The sequence below is a fragment of the Sciurus carolinensis genome, unplaced genomic scaffold (genome assembly GCF_902686445.1).
Source record: "Sciurus carolinensis unplaced genomic scaffold, mSciCar1.2, whole genome shotgun sequence".
Lineage (NCBI taxonomy): Eukaryota > Metazoa > Chordata > Mammalia > Rodentia > Sciuridae > Sciurus > Sciurus carolinensis.
In genome coordinates this window covers 652348-672338 of record NW_025920190.1, presented here as the reverse complement: position 1 = coordinate 672338, position 19991 = coordinate 652348, and the positions used below count along the sequence as shown (strand labels likewise).

Genomic DNA, 19991 nt, shown 5'->3' with positions numbered 1-19991 from the left:
CAGACACTTAGGAGGCTGAGACAAGAGTATCCTAAGTTTGAGGTCTGCCTAGGAAGCTTAGCAAGACCCTGTCTAAAAATGAAAAATAAAAAAGGGCTGGGATGAAATTATCTCAAACTTGCTCTGCCAAATTCCCAGTTTCTAAACCTAGTATCAATGACATTGACTGCAGAAGGACAAACTTGAGGAACGCACACATCTGGACACCAACACCTGTCAGGGAGTCAAGCAGGGAAGAAAACACGATGCTGGTGAGGAAGTAGACAGGTGGGGAAAACAGAGAACCCAAAACACACCCAGCACGTGTACTCAACTGATCTGGCCAAAAGTGAAAGGCCTTGGATGATGAGAGCATCTGCTACACGGATAGTGTTGGAACAGCTGGAGATCGTGCAGGAGAAGCGGACACAAGCAAGCTTTATGAGGTTCACAAAACATCCCAAATAGCCCAGAGATTCACATTTAAAAGGCAAAACTGTAAAAGCTGTAGAAAAAAACATGACATGTTTCATGATGTTTTTAAATAAGCTCCTAAACAAATCCATGAAAGAACAAATGGATAATGTAGATTTAATTAAAGTTTAAAATGTTTACTCTTAAAAACTCACTCTCAGGAAACAAAACAATCAGCTACAAACCAGGAAAACACATCTCAAACAGAATTGTATCTTAAATATAGTAGAAACTCAACAATAAGAAATTGATCCAATCAAAACCGGGTAAAGATCTAAAAAGATATCTCACCAAAGAAAATATACAGACAATAAAGAAACATAAAAATGCTCTTGGTATCAATCTTCACAAGGAAAAAATAAGTTGTGGTAGCACTTCTTTTATATCAAAAGGATAAAAAATGTTTAATGCAATATCACCTAGAGGCTATGAAACAACAGGAACATTAACTCATTGTTGGGGGATGGCATATCAGTTTACTGCTTTAAAAAAGTTTGACAGGTTTTTTTCCAAGTTTAAACATGATCTCACCATATGATCCAAGAAGATACTAAGAATTTAGACCTTGAAAACATGTCTAAACAACAGCATGCCATGACATACAGCAGTTCTATTTACAATGGTCAAATATCTTAAGAAATCAAGATGGCCTTCAACAGGTGAATAAATAAGAGAACTGCATTACAACCAAGCTCTAGTCCACACCTGGGTCTCCTGGCTGGGCCATGCCTGGTGCACAGAGAGGGTTCTGCATGGAACCACCTGTAGATATAGATGGTAAACTCAGGAGAACACAGAGGCAAAAGCCTCTTGACCCACAGGAGCCTCCCTAGAAGGATAGCCAGACCTGAGGTAATTTCAGTAGCCCTACAGGGTTATACCTGCCAGGAAGAAACTGGATGGTGATTCCTATGACCCACCACTCATTAGCAGGGAGGACCTTATACTATATCTTCTTTCCCCAAAGCAACTCTATCTCTTTCCACAGGCAGCAACTCTATCCTGAGTCTGGATGTTGTTAGTTTGTTCATTGTTACTGAGAGAACTATGCCACTGTCTATAACCTCTGAAATTCAGTGTTCTGATTATTCCATGCCATAATTTTGGATATTCAAACCACAACAGAGCCCACCATGCCATGCCTTAATCTAAACCAAGTTGTGGTTTGAATGGTTGTCTTTCAGAATCCATGTGTTGGAAGTCTACTCCCCAAAGTCATATGTTGAAGATATTTGGAAGGGGGCCTTTGAGAAGTGACTGAGTCATGAAAAATACATTCATGAATTAAGAAATCAGTGTGTCATCCAGGGAGTGGCCCTACTCTTAAAGCAAGTGTTCTTTAGTACACTTGGCCTCACCAAGGCTAACAATGCCTCAGGACTCTGTACAGAGGATTCACCAGCAAGAAGGCCCTCACAGACACAGCCCCTCAACCTTGGACTTCCTGGCCTCCAGAACAGTCAAATACATTTATTTTCTTTATGGATTATTCAGTCTAGGTATTCGATTTTAGCAACAGAGAACAGATGGAGACAGATGGAAATAAAAGGAAGCAAAGTAGATGGCCAATAGACATAAGTCAATTGATGTCAACAATATGAAAATAATTAGAATTTGAAATTTTAAAATACTATTTACAACAGCACTTCCAAAACTAAAGTACTGAAGTATAAGTTTATTAAAATACATACAAATGTGCATTCAGAAAACCCTGAAACATGGTTTCAAGAGATCACAAGAAATATAAATAAATGTAGAGATTGCAGGAACAATACGATCATTATTGTTAGGCTGAGAATTCTTTCTAACTTGACTGATAGATTCAGTAAAATCTCAATCAAATTCCCACTTAAGTCACTAACAAAAAAACATTATAAACTCTTTCCTAACCTAGATAAGATGAAAAGTTAAAGGACCTAGACTCTGCTTCTGAGCACTTATAAAGCTATAGTAAGAGAGTATGATACTGGAGGAGGAATACTTCAACAGACAAATATAACGGAGTCCCAAATAGACCTACATGAATATTGTCAATTTATCTTGTCAAAGGGACAAAGGCAATTCAATAGAGAAAAGCTTGTTGCAAAAATGGCTACAGAACAACTATGAGAAAAATGAATGATTAGAATTCATATGGAAAAAATGAACATACGCACAAACTTAATGGCTTACCCCAAAAGTCACTCAAGATAGACCATAAACTTAAGTTTCCAAGTACAAAACATCTGCACAGCCTGCTCTCCTGGATTTAGACACAGAAACACACATAGGGAAATGCTCTGGGGAGGCTGGAGCTCACCTGCCACAGAGAGAGAAGCCACAGAAGCGGAACGAGGCCTGGAACACTCTTCCCAGGATGCAGGCCTGCTGACGCTGTCCTTCCGGAACTCTGACTTCAGAGCTGTGAGACAGCGAATCTCTGATTCTAAGCTACCCAGTTTGTGGTACTTGTTAGGGCAAACCTGGGAGAATACAGGCATGCTCTGCTCTACGCCCCTCTCTCCAGACCAAAGCTGCTCTCCAAATGCACCCCACATGGTGGAACCCGGACTCCTCGCAGGTCACAGCCTATGCTGTGTGGTCATTTCCCTCCCTGTCTGAGAGCTGTAGTCTCAGCTTTCAACCTCCTAGGACAGTGTGAGAGTGAGGACAATGGCAAGACTCTGGCCTCCTGAAAGCTGGTCTCTGAGCTTCTACCCTGCTGTTCCTGGAGCTTAAAACGTCTAGGGCTGGACAAAACCCACCCTTCGCATTTCCTCCAACCCCATCTCCCAGTCATGCACAGTTTGAAACAGCACAGGTATCCTTTTTCATTTCAGTAGGGATGGTTCCTTAGGCAGGCACAGAAAGAGGGTGCTTCACCTAGTCATGGCATCTCACCTGTGTCCACTGAGTCCAGGATGGTCCTTTAAGGAAATGAGGGTAGAACACACTGGGGGTCTACATCCCTCTCCTAAGAGCTATAAAGCTATAAATGGTTTGTGTGAGTTGGTTATCAGGATTCTGAGGGTGGAGGTCCCTCTCCACAAGGGCTGAGCACAAGGAAAGAGAAGGGGCCCAATCCTCAGTCCAGGCCTTTACAGGAGGTCCAGTCCCGTCAAAGTCAACTTCAGTTACTTGAGCCATTTTCCCCACAATGAACATGGTGTAGCTGGTAAAGTCAAGATTCTGAAACTTTCAGAACTGAGCCCAAGGCATGCCGGGAATAGGAGGGGGAAAGTGACCTGGAAGTCCTCATGCAGTCCACGCCTCCGACTATGACCAGCTCTCTCACAGGCACCTCCTTGCAGGTAGCCAGGTCCTACTAAGCCACAGAAAAGGCCACAGACCAAGGCAGGGAGGATCCAGGACTCTGTGTGTTTCCTGGGAAGGCTAATGGGTACCCACCACCCCAATAACAGCCTAGGGCACGGCTGTCACTGCAGCTTCCCTCTGGGTCTGGATGAGATGTACAAGGACCCAGTTCCACAACTCCAAGTTTCCTGCTGGAAGCACGTCCTGAGCTCAGGGCCTCTGGAAGGCCACTGCAGTGCCCTCCTCCTCCTATTCCAGAATGGCATCAGATATCCTGGTGAACTTTCTGAGTGACCCACACAGCAGAAAGCTGTTTTCTGTGATGTAGAACAGGTACAAATGATTATTCTACAAGTCAGTCGTATCAGGAGCCTTTCTCAGGTGGTGTCAGCTCTGCATACCCCACCATTATGTTCAGCCTCTTCAGTCTACTGCAGTTATCCTCTGAGCCAGGGACACTGTCAACTCTTCAACACTAAAACATACTGGCCTAAAGAATATATGTAATAATAGTCAAGACTGCTTCAATCTAGTGGTAACTCCCTGAAATATATGAGGCCACACAGAAATACAACTAAAGTGAACGTGTATCAGAGGCCACTTCAGTGGACAGGGACCCACTGACAACTGCAGAACTGACAGATGGTAACTTGGTACAAATGCCCGCTCTAAGAGGCTTGACCAAAAATCTAGCATGGGTCCAGCAGCATACAACTGCATTCCCAGCAACACCTCACCTGCACTACTTCTATTAAAAAGCTGTCCTGAGGAAAACTCACTGCTTCCAGCAAAATTTACTCTATCCAAACCGAAACCTGGTGATAGGCCCCTGACCTTCCTGTCTTGAAGCATTTACCAAAAAGAGTTTAAAATGGAAAATATGCATCTCTTGCTATTCAAAGGGCCTCTCTCAGAACCTGAGAGCAAAACCTAAGTAACATAATCATCAAACAGGAAAAAGCCCATCTCAGCCACTGAAGAAAGACAGAATCCTTACTACGACAAATGCCACACACACTGCTAATCTAATCACGTGTATACTGACCAAACCTTTGTCCTTTTCCATTTCACTGAATTTCTAGATAAAATTTCCCCTACCCCATTATCTCTTTAAAAAGTGCAAATCATCTCTGCATAAATAATAATAGAGCTCAGGTCTCTCCTTTACTGTCAGTAGTTACTACATAAAATCTGTTTACACCCCTTTAAGTGATGCCTGGATGTATTTATCATCGCCATCACCAGAAGCAGGAATTCAGAAGGCAGGAAAAAGATTAAAAAAAAAAAAAAAAACATTTCTCTAAGACTCTAACCACTGCACCTAACTACACCAAGCACTGCCGCAGCTGAGACCAGGCACAACAGAGGTGTGAACATAAGTAACATACTTCAAACCGCCCACTTAGGATGTTACCCAAGGGCTAAGCTGTAAGACGGAAACACAAACACTGCAGAAGCCCGAGGGAAAGGTAGTCTTTGGGATTAAGTGTTCCTGGGTTAGGATCATGGCTTCTGAGAAAGGCTGAACGCCAGCACCGGTAGTCCACTGTCAAGGCCAGCAGAGCCTCGGCTGGGAATGCTCCAGCTGCCTCTGGGAGCTGCTGCAGGCAGCACCCGCCCCGGCCTGGGGCATTCTGGATAACTCGGCCCCTCCTGCCCGCCGAGGCCTCACTGCCAGGCCTCTGCAGCTGCAGAGGTTATGGGTTAGTGTTGGCCCGTTCCCTCAGGGATGGCTCTTCCCCCAACCTTCTGGGGAAAACTTTGGAAGCTTCTTTGTACCTGCTTCTCTCCACATCAGGTCACCGTCCTTTGGCGGCCTTGCCTAGGCAGGCTGCACGGTGGTGACAGGAGAACTGGTGCTACAACTGCAGAACCTCAGGGCGGAGGCGTAGACTCCAGGCCTGCGCAGGTGAGAGCCTCCTCAACTGGCCAGTCGCCAGCTTGGAAGACCGCACACTCCCCGCCCTTCTAAACAGGATCCGCATTTGTGGTCTGAGGCTCCAGACATGCGCAGAAACTGCTAGGCGCGGCCCAAACACCGACCCCACCCTGCTTCCAACTGGCGCGGAGGGCACTGCGCAGGCGCGCCGCCCCGCTGTTTGGTCCAATCAGCCCTCGAGGTGGCAGCGCGCGTGCTGAGAACTAGAACCGACATGGCGGCCAGGCCACGACCCGCAACTGCGGAGCCCGAGGGAGCCGCGGACCCGGCCCAGGGAGCTGAGGGAGCCGGAGGTAATGGGAGGTGCAGAGCTTGGGCTGCAGGGCCCGCCGGGGCGGTGTCTGGGCGGGCGCGGGAGGGCTCAGCGTGGTCCGCGCTGACTGAGGGGACCTCGAGGTTTCCTCGCGAACGGTTCCGGGTGGGCGATGGCGGACGGGTTCGCGCCCTGTGCTCGGCCAGCTCGGGGGCTGCACCCCACGGCGTGCGCCGGAGATGCAGAGAACGCGCCCCTGTGTCCCTGAGAATCCCCAGCCTCGCCTTGGCGTCGCCCTCGCCGCGTCTCGGAGGGGCGCCAGGGAGTTGGGGTGGCAGCGGAGCCTGAACCCAGTCGCGCCTCGGGCCTGGCGGGCTCGGCCGGGAGGAAGCCGACCCCTGCAGCGCCGGGGTGCGGGCCCGGGGCGTGCCGACCCTCTCCCCAGCAACCTTCCGACTCCTCAGGGACCTCCTGATCCCACCTCCCAAACCCTGGCCTCCTCTCGACCCTGCCCGGCTGGCCCTCCTGACCCCGGCGCCTGATGATCCTGGACACCCTGGGACTCCCAGGCACCTGCAGATCCCCGGAGCCTGCCCACCCGCCCCGCCCCTGCTGACTGCATGCGGGAGACTGCAGCTCTCTCCACCCAGGAAAGCCACGGCGTGCACCGTCTTAGCGGGAGGGGCGCAGGCCCCAAGGCTCTCTCCACCCAAGAAAGCCACGTGTGCACCGTGTTAGCGGGAGGGGCGCAGGCCCCAAGGCTCTCTCCACCCAAGAAAGCCACGTGTGCACCGTGTTAGCGGGAGGGGCGCAGGCCCCAAGCCCTCTCCACCCAAGAAAGCCACGTGTGCACCCTGTTAGCGGGGAGGGGTGCAGGCCCCAAGCCCTCTCCACCCAAGAAAGCCACGGCGTGCACCCTGTTAGCGGGAGGGGCGCAGGCCCCAAGCCCTCTCCACCCAAGAAAGCCACGGCGTGCACCCTGTTAGCGGGAGGGGCGCAGGCCCCAAGCCCTCTCCACCCAAGAAAGCCACGGCGTGCACCCTGTTAGCGGGAGGGGCGCAGGCCCCAAGCCCTCTCCACCCAAGAAAGCCACGGCGTGCACCCTGTTAGCGGGAGGGGCGCAGGCCCCAAGCCCTCTCCACCCAAGAAAGCCACGGTGTGCACCCTGTTAGCGGGAGGGGCGCAGGCCCCAAGCCCTCTCCACCCAAGAAAGCCACGGCGTGCACCCTGTTAGCGGGAGGGGCGCAGGCCCCAAGCCCTCTCCACCCAAGAAAGCCACGGTGTGAACCGTGTTAGCGGGAGGGGCGCAGGCCCCAAGCCCTCTCCACCCAAGAAAGCCACGTGTGCACCCTGTTAGCGGGAGGGGTGCAGGCCCCAAGCCCTCTCCACCCAAGAAAGCCACGTGTGCACCCTGTTAGCGGGAGGGGCGCAGGCCCCAAGCCCTCTCCACCCAAGAAAGCCACGGTGTGCACCCTGTTAGCGGGAGGGGCGCAGGCCCCAAGCCCTCTCCACCCAAGAAAGCCACGGTGTGCACCCTGTTAGCGGGAGGGGCGCAGGCCCCAAGCCCTCTCCACCCAAGAAAGCCACGGTGTGCACCCTGTTAGCGGGAGGGGCGCAGGCCCCAAGGCCTCTCCACCCAGGAAACCCACGTGTGCACCCTGTTAGCGGGAGGGGCGCAGGCCCCAAGGCGCTCTCCACCCAAGAAAGCCACGGTGTGCACCGTGTTAGCGGGGAGGGACGCAGGCTCCCACACAGCGGCAGTGTGGGAGCTGGTGTGGGTTCCTTGCAAGCTCTCTACTCATTTTTCTTCGAATGGAAGAGTTGGCATTTCTAATTGATTTTCAGGAGCTTTTAAGTGGAAGGAATATTTTTCTAACATAAATTTTTAAAAATATAAAAATTTACAGAATTGGATGTGGTGAAAAATAAACTTCCTCCTTCCTATTCCCTTGTCAACAATTCCTACCATCAGAGGTAAGCACTGTCCAGGTGTATTTTAATACATGTGTATAATCTGACTAGGAAGGATCTAAACATGGCTTTCATATATTGGTTGACTGAACTTTTTGTAGTCACTACTCTTCCTTTAACATTTTTAGCATCTCTTATTCATGTTGACATATGAATCTACCTCCTTTTCATTAGCTGCATAGTATTCTGTTAAACCCTAAATTTTCTACTGATGAGCACTCAAGTTGAAGTTGTTTTAATGTTTTTACTTTGACAGATATCATTTCATGGTCATTGAACATGTCTTGCCTGTACTGAGGATATTTAATGAATAAGTTCCTGGAATTGGACATATATCTTGAAAATATTGATGTAGCCAAACTGTCTTCTAAAAAGTGAGATGGGTTTCCATAGTCACTATCAGTGGACATGAGTGCTGGGTTCCATACTGTGTCACAAACTACTGGTGCAGTATGTTTATTTGTACTTTATGACTGAGATAGTACATATTTTCAAATATGTACTGGTCACTTACATAATTTTGTTACCTATGTTAGCTTTTATTTACTGTAACAAAATATGTGAAATAAAAGAGAAAAGGCTTATTTTGGCTCACAGTTTTGGAGATTTTGGTCCATAATCAGTTGGCCCTGTCAATTTTGGGTCTGTGGTAAGGTGACACATCATGGTAGGAGTGCATTGTAGAGGAAAATGCTCACCTCATGATTGCCAGGAAGCAAAAAGAGGCAGGGAAAAGGGCCCAGAGTCCCAGTAACCCCTTCAAGAGTATGCCCCGATGTGACTGGGAGATTTCTAAATAGACCCCACCTCCTAAAGGTTCTATTACCTCCCAATACCACTACAGACTGGGGATCAACCCTTTCCCATATATGCACATGGAAGACATGAATCCACACCACTGCCCAATTCTCTCCTTTTCTCCACTTATCTATAAAAGTGATTGTTTACCTTCACTGTATTGATTGGGAAATTGTAAAACAACTTTTTAAAAAATTATTGGTGAATCTAAGCATATGTCAAAGTTCAAAACAAGGTATAATTACTCCATGAGTCCATTGTCCAGCTTTAGCAGCTATTAACTATTAGCTATTTGTTTCTCTTCTTTACCACACCCACTCTGTACCACCCACTTCCATTTTAAAGCATCCAAGACATCATAGAGTACCATCCATAAATATTTCCATGTATATCTCTAGAAAATAAGCACTCTCCAGGAAAGTAATGCCATTATCATATTTATGTAGTAGAAACAATAATTCCTTCATTTCACCAAATAACTAGTCAATTATGAAAGTTTATTGATTGTGTCAGTGTTTTTATAATGCATTTATTTGAACCCAGATCCAATTACCGACCATTGTTTGATATTTAATGATGTGTATCTTTGAGGGTCTTACTTTCCTCTTCTTTTATCCTTAGGGGAGTCTGTCTTTCTCCTTCCTTTCTTTTCCCTGAAAATTTATTTGTAAAAAAATCTTTTCCTGTGTAGTTTCCCAGTCTAGGTGTTGCTAATTGTACCCTGATAGGCCATTTAGCAAGCTGTTCTACCCTCGAATTTCTTCTGAATTGCTATTTAGATTTTATGCTTTGCTATTTAGATTTTATGCTTTTAAATCTAAGCATCATTTTTTGGCAAGAGTTCTTAGTAGATGATAATGTCTTTTTCCTTCAGTTGGTTCATGATGTCTGATTACCTTTGTTGTGATGTTAATGACATAAGTAATTTCCTGGGTCTACTAATTCATTAAGGGGTTAAAAGTGGATGTGTATAATGCCTTTAAAATTAATACAAAATTTTACTTTACAGGAAAACAGAATCATTATTAATTATACATAGGAAAACTATTTGTATTTACATCTACACTTTTAACCAGATACCTTATTACATTTTCTTATGTCCTTGTTTTGTATAAAACTTTATAGAATTTCCTAATCGTTATTGCCATCTGCCAGTTGCAGTAGTTTTCAATTCATTTCCAGTTTTGCATATCCTTTTTATCCATTATTACTTTATGTACTTTGGCTCAACTTTGATCACAAATAGTGGTATGAGTGCAGCCCTTCCCTTTGAGTTTTGTGAAGGGGCTCTGTGGTGGTGTTTCGCTGTAGGTGGAAAGGCTGATCACAGAGGGACCCAGTTCATCTCACATGCACTGTCTGCCTCAGGACGAGGAATAGACACTGCTCTGGCTAGAGACCTCCCCTGGTCTTTCAGCCTACTGCATTCTAAAATGTTTGGTTTCATCTCCACAGGGCAGGACGTGTCTACACAAAAAATTGAAGGCTTGATGGAAATGGTGAAAAAACTGCAGAAAGGTCAAGAGTCTCCTCTGCATGAGGTTTAGCCTGAGGTTTGGGGTTAGGCAGATGTGGGTTCAGTGTTAGGCAGATGTGGATTCAGTCCCAGTTCCCACATTTCACAACCTTGGGAAGTTATTCAGTTTCACTTTATTTTAAAATTTAATATTTTGAATGATAAAAAGGGCCCCATGACTCAAAATTACAGATATATAAGGGGATAATAGACACTTTTTTCTCAAATCGCTGTCCCAAGCCCCTTACTGGTCACCTACTTGGCTCCCACAGCACTCTTGTTAGATCCAGAGGTTTTTACCTACACCCTACTTCCTTCTACCATACCTCCTGCTACCCTCTACTTGCTCACCAGGCTCTTCCTTCCCCTCCTTAGGGCAGGCCTTTGTGCTACCTGCCACTTTACCCAGAAAGCTGCAAGGCTTGTCCCCTCATGTGATATAGGGTCCATAAGACACTTTCCTACTCCTGTACTCTTTAATCCTTGTCCACTTCATTTCTCATAACTGCAGTCACCACAGCCTGATTCAGAATCTCTATTGGTCTATACTTTGTCTCTCCCACCAAGAATGTGAGCCCATGAGGTAACCCCTGTGTACAGGAGATGCTCAGTAGATTTGCATAGAGTGAGTAGACACAGGCAGGCACCCATCATCTCTGCTCTGTTGTCAACTCAGCCTCCTTTCCTCCCTGCAGCGGGAAGTCTAGAGCCCCAGATTGAGGTCCTGATTAACCGAATTAATGAGGTTCAGCAAGGTGAGCTCAGGGACCATGACTGTTTTCCAGAACCAGCTACATGCTTTGCCAGCCCCAGTGCAAAGTAAAAATACAGGAGCCCGTGTTAAAAAAAAATAGTTGTTTTATGACCGTAACAGCAGAGCATTAAGTATAGAACCCTCTGCATGCAACTACCATAGTCTGCCTGTGAACCTGGCCCTGCTACCTGAGCCTAGGAAGAAAGGCCTATACGATGAAAGTTTCCTACCCTGTAAAATCTGGGGCCCTCTAGATTTGCTTGAAAACAAATATGAAATGTTACTGTTTGCAATGAGAAATTGTACTCATTCACTATCTGTCCTGCTCTCTGATGAAGCAAAAAAGAAAGCCAGTGAGGAACTGGGAGAGGCCCGAACTGTCTGGGATGCCCTACAGAAGGAACTTGACTCCCGTAAGCAATCTATGAGTCACCAGCAGTCCCCACAATGTCTCAAGCCTAACCCGGTTTCCCAGACACTTGGCATCCTCACCAGAGCCAAGTATACTTCCCTCTCTGCAGCTTCATGTCCTTCATGTCCTTCCAATCCCCTGTTCTCCTGGTGGAGTAGTCTGGAAATGCCCTCCAAGCACTTTTACCTCTGGACCTTTGCCAGGATGCTCTCTCTGTTCCCCCAGATGACACAAGTCCCTTTTGCCTCATGTCCCCTTCTCAAGAGAGTCCTTTCTGAGTCACCACCCTGCCTCCATGTAATCAAATGCCCCTTCCTTCTTGATGTGTTTCTTCCCAGCCCTGATAGGTGTTACAAGGTCCTCACAGACACTCTGTGAATCCCAGGGCCCTCAGTGTTTACCAGGAGGGCACCAGAGGGGAGGGTGCTCACATCAAGAGGTCCTTAGTTGGGTTGAGGACAGGACTCTACACAGTCCCCCATGTGACTCCCTGACCATACTCTGGGCATTTCCAGTCCTCGATGTTGAACATTCTGTGTGCTTTCCAGTGCATGAAGAAAAAGTACAACTGAAGGAGATTTTGAGCAAAAAGCAAGGTATTTCTAGCTTCTCTGTCCCCAGGCTTTTGCCTGTGCCATTCCATAGAAGCCCACTCTTCCTACAGTAGCTGAAGCCTTTAAAACCCCTTGATTTTGTGTCCCTCTTATGGTTTCTACCAGACCCAAAAAATGTCAAAAAACCAATCAAGTGCCCACACATCTGATATGATCTGTCCCTATTCCCTCTGCCCAAACCTGGTGCCTTAATGGGCTCCCATAGGGCACTGTTATTCTCCCTGCAGAATCCCTGAGGATCTTTCGCTTACACTGCCAGGAGAAGGAAGGTGAGGCACAGAGGTGAGAGACCATGCTTGCATTGATCTCCCAAACTCTCAAAACAGGGGGAAAGTACTCCTGTTAACCCCTTGAACCCACTACTGTGTTACCAGACATGGGCCCGAATAGAGGGATAGAGCAGAAACCCCTCAGCCCCCTCCCAGGGAGTCTTATCAGAGACCACGGGTAAGGGCTGCCTTCCTTTCCAGGAAGCACACACTGTTGCAGGAGTGCAAGGAGAGAATTTCTACCCTGAACTCCCAGATTGAGGAAGAGAAAAACAAACAAAGACAGCTGAGGTAAATCCCATGGATGAGATCTGGGGACCCAAAAAGGCACAGGTAGGGTAATGTTAGGGATGAGTTAGAGAAACTGACTGCACTGATCCTTGGAGGGTCAAAGGGGTGAAACTGCTCTCCATGGAGTACATGGCATGGGTAAACACCCCAAGGGCTGTGCATGAACACCCCTGACTGGGTCAGTAGTTTCAGTCTAAGGTCCTCATGCCTGTGTGTTCGGACTCCAGGTTGGATTTCGAGGAACAGCTAGAAGATCTGATGGGCCAGCACAAGGACCTCTGGGAATTTCACGTGAGTCACTCAGCCATGCTTTCTACCTTTCATACCTCATCCGCTCCACCTTAGTAGTCCTACACCATCATCATTCCCCAAATTCAGCTTCTCGTCACCACCTTTGAAGCACCAGTGTGCTTATTACTGGTCCTGCCCACCCATCTGTGTTACTGTCTGTTCAGTGGTCAGGAGGAGCCCTAATGAAACCAAGGTGGAGTCCTCCACTGAGGATGTTCACAGATGTATCTGGGACTGTCACAGACACTGGGGAGACCAGAACAAGCAGCAGGTGCTTATCCCCAGAAGATTCCAGACACCAAGCAAGGACATAGATGAATTCAGGAGGGAAGGGGTCAGTAAGGAGGCCAGAGAGGGAAGGAGAGGAGGGGAGGAGCTTCAGTACTACACTGGTAACTTATCTCCAAATAAAGGCCCAGAATTGTAGATTTTAGGGTTTCTCTTGTGTAAATATTTGCTCAAGACCTATTTCTGGTGGGTGGCAGAATAGAGGGATGGCAGGAATGATCAGTACAAGGGTCCTGAGGCTGGATCATGACTGGCACGCAGAGGGGCAGGGTACTAGGAAGTGAGTCATGGCGAAGGGGGTAAATGGCCATGTTCAGGCAGATTTCTCTTAGGTATAGGAAGCTGGCAAGTGTGGACAAGTCTTTCTGCCTCCTCAGAGACCAGAGCAGCTTGCAAGGGAGATCTGTGCCCTGGACAGCAGCAAGGAGCAGCTGCTCAAGGAAGGTGAGACCAGGGGAAAAGGGTGACCCTGCCCTGCCCTTGCCCACCTGCACCTGCTTACCACCTCTTCCCACTGCAGAGAAGCTGGTTGAGGTGAAGCTGGAGGATGTAAAGCATCGACTGTGCTCCCTCTGCAGGCCTGAGGGGCCCTCCACCCTCAATGAGGGGCTCTTCCTCCGCAGCCAGGAGGCAGCAGCAGCAGTGTAAGATGTGAAGGGTGGGGGTGAGCAGGAGGAGGGCGTTACTCATGTTGAACCCCCAACCTGCCCCGGCAGGCAGCTATTCACAGAAGAGAACCAGAAGGCTGAGGAGCTCCTGGAGGCTGCAGCCCAGCACCACCAGCAGCTGCAGCAGAGGTGCCAGCAGCTGCAGCAGAAGCGGCAGAGGTAGGCATGGAGCCCCTGTGCCTCCACCCCTCCTCAGGAAGGTGGATGAGGGGTCTCTCATCCATTCTTCTGTCTCTTCACATCCTGTTGTTCCTCCTGCACCCCTTTATATCTTCCATCCCGCATCTCATCTTCCTACCTACCCCTTCTGGACCAGGCTGAAGGAAGAGCTGGAAAAGTATGGGTTGCAAGTACCTACTCAGACCCAGAGTGTGCAAGAGGAAGGAGCTGACCCACAAAAGGTGCTGATTCCTGGAGTCTGATGGCAGGAAACATAGACGGATCCTGAAAGGGGCTGGGGCAGGAGGGCAAGGAGGGGCCTGGAAATCCTGAGGTGTCTTTGCCCTTGGGAGCATAGACAAAGCATGTCAAAGGCATGGAGATATGAGGTGGGAAGGGATGGTGTGGGCGTAGGGATAGATGGAGTCTTCCACCCTTGACCCTGACCTCCCACAGGTCAGCCCCAAGACCCTAGAAGTCCATGAGGAAAAAGACCCCAACCTGCCTACCAAGCAGGGCCTGATGTCCTCCTAGGCCAGTACATGCCCCACCCTCAGCCTCATCCCATGGCGCTACAAGAAATAAAGGTGCTATTTTGGTACAGTCTGTCTTAGCTGAATCTGTTCTGTGAGGGATAGGGGTTTAGGCCAAGACCCCCCAGGCCCTGATACTGGTAAAGTCTTGTCTCATCTTTGCCTCTTGGCCTTCACACTGCAGGCACTCAGTAAATGCTTCCCCAACCTCCTGGTCCTGGTCCAGTGAGGATAAGCATGCAGTCCCAGACTGCTTCACAATGTGGAGTCAGAGAGGTTGGCTCCAATTTTCTTCTGCAGGGTTGTGCCAGGTTGCACGAACTCCCTGACTTCAGAAACCTGCCATGTTTGCAGAGAACATCTCAAATCAAGGAATCCCCAAATGAAGAGTATACTGGGCTGCTTATACCTGCTGGCCATGTGGACTAAGCCTGATAGAAGAGCCCTTCTGTGTCCTCCCCAAGAACAGCTGAGAATCTAGTCAGTCATATTTATCCATAATTATCAGTAAATGATGGTTATAAGCTGGTACAAACCACCAACACCTAGCTTGGACCCACTATTAACCAGTACATTTTGCACCTCAGACAGGGTCAGTGCCACACAGGTGTGTGTCACACCACTGAAAAAGCTCAGCCCAATCCACTCCTGCTGGGATTAACATAGCCAGTTACAAATAGCAAGTTTAAAATCAGATTCTTCCAATATCATAAATATATGAAGACAGACATATATAATCTTCCTCCAAAAGCTATACAGTTTGGAGAAATGTTAGAAGACCTAAATAAATGGAAAGATGGATCATGGTCATGAGTTGGAAAGTCATTAAATGTTATTTCTGCCCAGTACAATATACAAATTCATTATAATTTCAGTATACTTTTTACATGTTTTTTGTGTAAATGAATGTACCCATTGTAAAAAATAAAGAAATACAAAGGTCTGAGCAGCTCCAACATAATGTTTAAGTGAGCAATGTGGAAGGATCTCTACAGGTGTTGGAACATTGTTTGTAGATCCCAGTGTAGGAGACATTGTAATAATGATGGAGAGAGGCAGATGCTGCACAGGGAGTAAGGGAAGAGGCTGATGCATGTTGCATGGCTGAGAAATGACAAAGATTGCATTCAGAAAGAGATGAATTGGAAGGTGTGGGTTTCCAGGGGCCAGTCATATTCTAGGTTTTACAAGTCCAGTTTAACAAATACTGTAAAACGTCATATGATTTTCTATAGAGGTAACCTGTGTGACTTATATGCATGTGTTTTTAAAAAAGAAATATGTAGAATCTTTTGGAAAATACATAATTACATAGGGACATAAAGGACTTGATTATACATTGCCATGTTCATACATAAAAAAATTTACCATTACCAAGATTACTTGTTTACTAAAATTAACCTATAAATATATTATCTCACTAAAATTTCAGCATGCTTCTTTTTTTTAAGCAGTAGAAGAGACCTACTATGGTTTGATCATGTCTCCAAAATAATCATTTATTGGAAGCTTGGTCCTCAGTGTGGTAATGTTGAGAGGTAGCAGAACTTTTAAGAGGTAGGACATAGAAGGAAGTCATTGGTTCACTGGGGATGCTGCCCTCAGAATTACTGCTGTTCTCAGATACTGGTTAGTTCTTGTGAGCAGGGTGTTACCAAAGAGCAAGACTGACCCCTCTCCACTCTAGCTTCCTATCTTGCCATGTGATCTCTCCCCCTGACATGGGTTCCCTTCACGATGCCATCTTCCATGATAGATACAGCCAGTGGAACCTTTTCCAGAGCCAGCACCATGTTTAGATTTTCACCTTCCAAAACTGTGAGCTAAATAAACATTTTCTTTATAAAGTACACAGCCTAAAGCATTCTTTTATAGGAATGGAAAACAGACTAACTCAGGACCAAAGCAAAAAAATTTCAAATTCATATGGAAGGTTAAATTGTGTGTGTGTGTGTGTGTGTGTGTGTGTGTGTGTGTAATTGAACAAGCAATTTCTGAACTATTGCAGCAATGAGAATAAATAGAATTACCTGAAACTAACATAAACCTATAGTATTGCAATAATAACCATAACCAGAAACCAGAAGTACAAGAAATCCATAGATTGATCCATTAGGAAGTAGTAATTGTATATTACAAGTGATATTTAAGAACAATAGAGAAGATGCTAATCCAACTACCTCAAGAGTAGTATTGTCACTGAATTATACAATCCAATCAAAAGGCAGAAATTGTCATATTGGATAAAAAACATCAAGCTATATTCTGTGTACAACAGAGACACTATAAATTCAAAGATACAAATTGTCAAAGGATGAAAAATGATATACCATGTAAACACAAGCATAAGAGCTCTACTAAATGGACTTAGTAATATCAGACAAAATATACTTCAAAGCAAAATTTCTAATAGAGACAAAAGGGACGTTTTACAATGATAAAAGGGTCAATCAATTAGGACATAATTATATATACACATATTTAACAAAAACTCCATATGAAGTAAAAAAATTTAAGTAGACATCTACATTAGCATGTGGAGATATTAATATACACTTTCCAATAATGAATGGAACAATTAGATAACAGACTGACATGGATGTAGAGCCTTTGAACAACACTATGAACAACATAAATATTTATATTACACCACTCAACAAATACACATTCTTGAGGGAGGTTTTCAAGATGGCGGACTAGAGGGCAGCTGCATTTCATGTTGCTCCAGGACGCAGGATTCAAAAGAGGAGATATAGACTTGGGACCAACTCAAAGCCGCCAGGTGAGTCTTTCCCGTTGGGGAGGTGTCCTGGATGGGGCGGTAGCCCCTGAACGCAGGGAACTTTGTGAAGTAGAGTTGCTCGGCGAGACGCCCCTCCCCCCACTGGAGCGGTAAACACGGACAACTGGGATCATCGTAGAGGAGGCCGCTCAGCACAGCGCTTGGACTCGGAGCAACCACTGGGGCTCCGGGCAGCTGCCTGAGGAGGAGCTGTGTGGTGAGCTGTTTGGACTCAGAGTGATCGCTTCTGAACACCGGGGGGCTGCCTGGATGAAGAGGAAGAGAGCGGCGGGTCGCTTGGTCTAGGAGTGACTGCATCAGAGCTACAGGCAGTTGCCAGAGGAGGAGCTGCATGGTTGAGCTGTTTAGATTCAGAGCGACCGCTTCTGAACACCCGTGGGGTTGCCCGGAGGAAGAGGAGAAGCGTGGCGGGTCGCTTGTTCTAGGAGTGACTGCATCAGAGCTACAGGCGGTTGCCAGAGGAGGAGGCGAGTGGTGAGTTGTTTGGACTCAAAGCGACCACTCCTGAACACCAGTGGCCTGCCTGGAGGAGGAGCGCGGTGGGTCGCTTGGTCTCCGAGCAACTGCTCCTGAACACCCGGGGGGCTACCCCGAGGAGGAGGAGGAACAGGGCGGGTGACTTGGACTCGGAGTGACTGCCTAGGGCTACGGGCGGTTGGCGGGAGGAGGAGACGTGAAGTGAGTTGCTTGGACTCCTAGTGATTGCGTTGGAACACCGGGCAGCTGTCCGGAGGAAGAGGTGTGTGGTGGGTCTCTGGGTCTCGGAGCTATTGTACGGGGCTCCAGGTGGCGGCTCAGAGGAGGGGCCGCCTAGCCAGGTGATTAGGTGCAGAGCAGGGTCCCAGGACCTAGGCGGCTTCTTGGTGCAAGGGCCGCACAGAGATGCGCCTAGGGGCGGAGCAAAGGTTCCAGGACTGTGGGCAGATTCTCTGAGGAGAGGCAGCCTAAGGAGACTCGTCTGCGAAGTGTGAGGCTCCCAGGCCCAGGAGGTGGGTCTGGGCCCCTGGGAACGTTGCAGAGGAAGACAGCCCAGCCCAGGCGGTAGTTGTAGATTGAGGGGAACCTCTAGGAGGGGAACTGACCAGCGAGACCTCCCCACCAGGTGAGTCTTCCCCACCGGGTGAGGTTTTCCCACAAGGACGGTAAAACCAGAGACGCAGGCACAAACAGGCCTTGCCTCAGCCCACAGCCTAGTTCCCCTTTGGATGACCATTGGTCAACAAGTGGAGGCACCTCTGCCCACTATCAGGGAATATACCCCACCTGAGGGTCACCAACCCTAGAGAGGCAGCTTCCTTGTGGAGCACCGCATTATCAACTTCCTCCAAGACTTCAGGCTACTGAAAGATAAGAGGGGGTATACTAGCAATCTTCAGGGACATTATAAGTCAATAGAGGAAATCTGCAATATCTTAATGATCCACTGATTCCTGAACAATATGAGAAAACAAGGGAAGAAAATGCCCCAAACAAATCTAGATGTTACATCAATAAAATCCAACGACAGAATGGCAGAAGAAATGACAGAAAGGGAGTTCAAAATGTACATAATTAAAATGATTAGGGAAGTAAACGATGAGATGAAAGAGCAAAAGCAGGCATTGAATGATGAGATGAAAGAGCAAATGCAGGCATTGAATGATCGCACCAATCAACAGTTAAAAGAGCAAATACAGGAAGCAAAAGATCATTTCAATAAAGAGAGATATTGAAAAAAAGCCAAACAGAAATCCTTGAAATGAAGGAAACAATAAACCAAATTAAGAACTCCATAGAAAGCATAACCAATAGGATAGAACACCTGGAAGACAGAACCTCAGATATTGAAGACAAAATATTTAACCTTGAAAACAAAGTTGAACAAACAGAGAAGATGGTAAGAAATCATGAACAGAATCTGCAAGAACTATGGGATATCATGAAAAGGCCAAATTTGAGAATTATTGGGATTGAGGAAGGCTTAGAGAAACAAACCAAAGGAATGAACAATCTATTCAATGAAATAATATCAGAAAATTTCCCAAATCTGAAGAATGAAATGGAAAATCAAGTTCAAGAGGCTTATAGTACTCCAAACACACAAAATTACAACAGACCCACACCAAGGCACATTATAATGAAAATACCTAACATACAAAATAAAGACAGAATTTTAAAGGCTGTGAGAGAAAAGAACCAAATTACATTCAGGGGAAACCAATACGGATATCAGCAGATTTTTCAATCCAGACCTTAAAAGCTAGAAGGGCCTGGGACAACATTTTTCAAGCCCTGAAAGAAAATGGATGCCAACCAAGAATCTTATCCCAGCAAAACTTACCTTCAAATTTGACGATGAAATAAAATTGTTCCATGATAAACAAAAGCTAAAAGAATTTACAAAACGAAAGCCAGCATTACAGAACATTCTCAGCAAAATATTCCATGAGGAAGAGATAAAAAACAAAGAAGCAAATCAGCAAAGGGAGGAATTATCCTAAAGGAACTATCAAATAAAGGAGGAACCAAGGCGTGTCAAATAAATAAATAAATAAATAAATAAATAAATAAATAAAATTTTAAAAATGAACCAAATGACCAGGAATACAAATCATATCTCAATAATAACCCTGAATGTTAATGGCCTGAATTCATCAATCAAAAGACATAGACTGGCAGATTGGATTAAAAAGAAAGATCCAACAA

General features: G+C 46.6%; 1 protein-coding gene across 1 annotated transcript; it reads left to right on the top strand.

The window, feature by feature from the left end:
* Positions 1–5900: 5900 nt before the first annotated feature.
* Positions 5901–14455, top strand: Syce1 (synaptonemal complex central element protein 1). Its single transcript, XM_047537899.1, has 13 exons — positions 5901–5979; positions 10164–10226; positions 10920–10979; positions 11317–11391; positions 11939–11986; positions 12232–12286; positions 12475–12564; positions 12792–12855; positions 13521–13587; positions 13664–13787; positions 13860–13970; positions 14128–14212; positions 14432–14455. The coding sequence occupies exons 1-13, from the start codon at positions 5901–5903 to the stop codon at positions 14453–14455; spliced, it is 945 nt and encodes a 314-aa protein (XP_047393855.1).
* The last annotated feature ends 5536 nt before the right edge of the window (positions 14456–19991 follow it).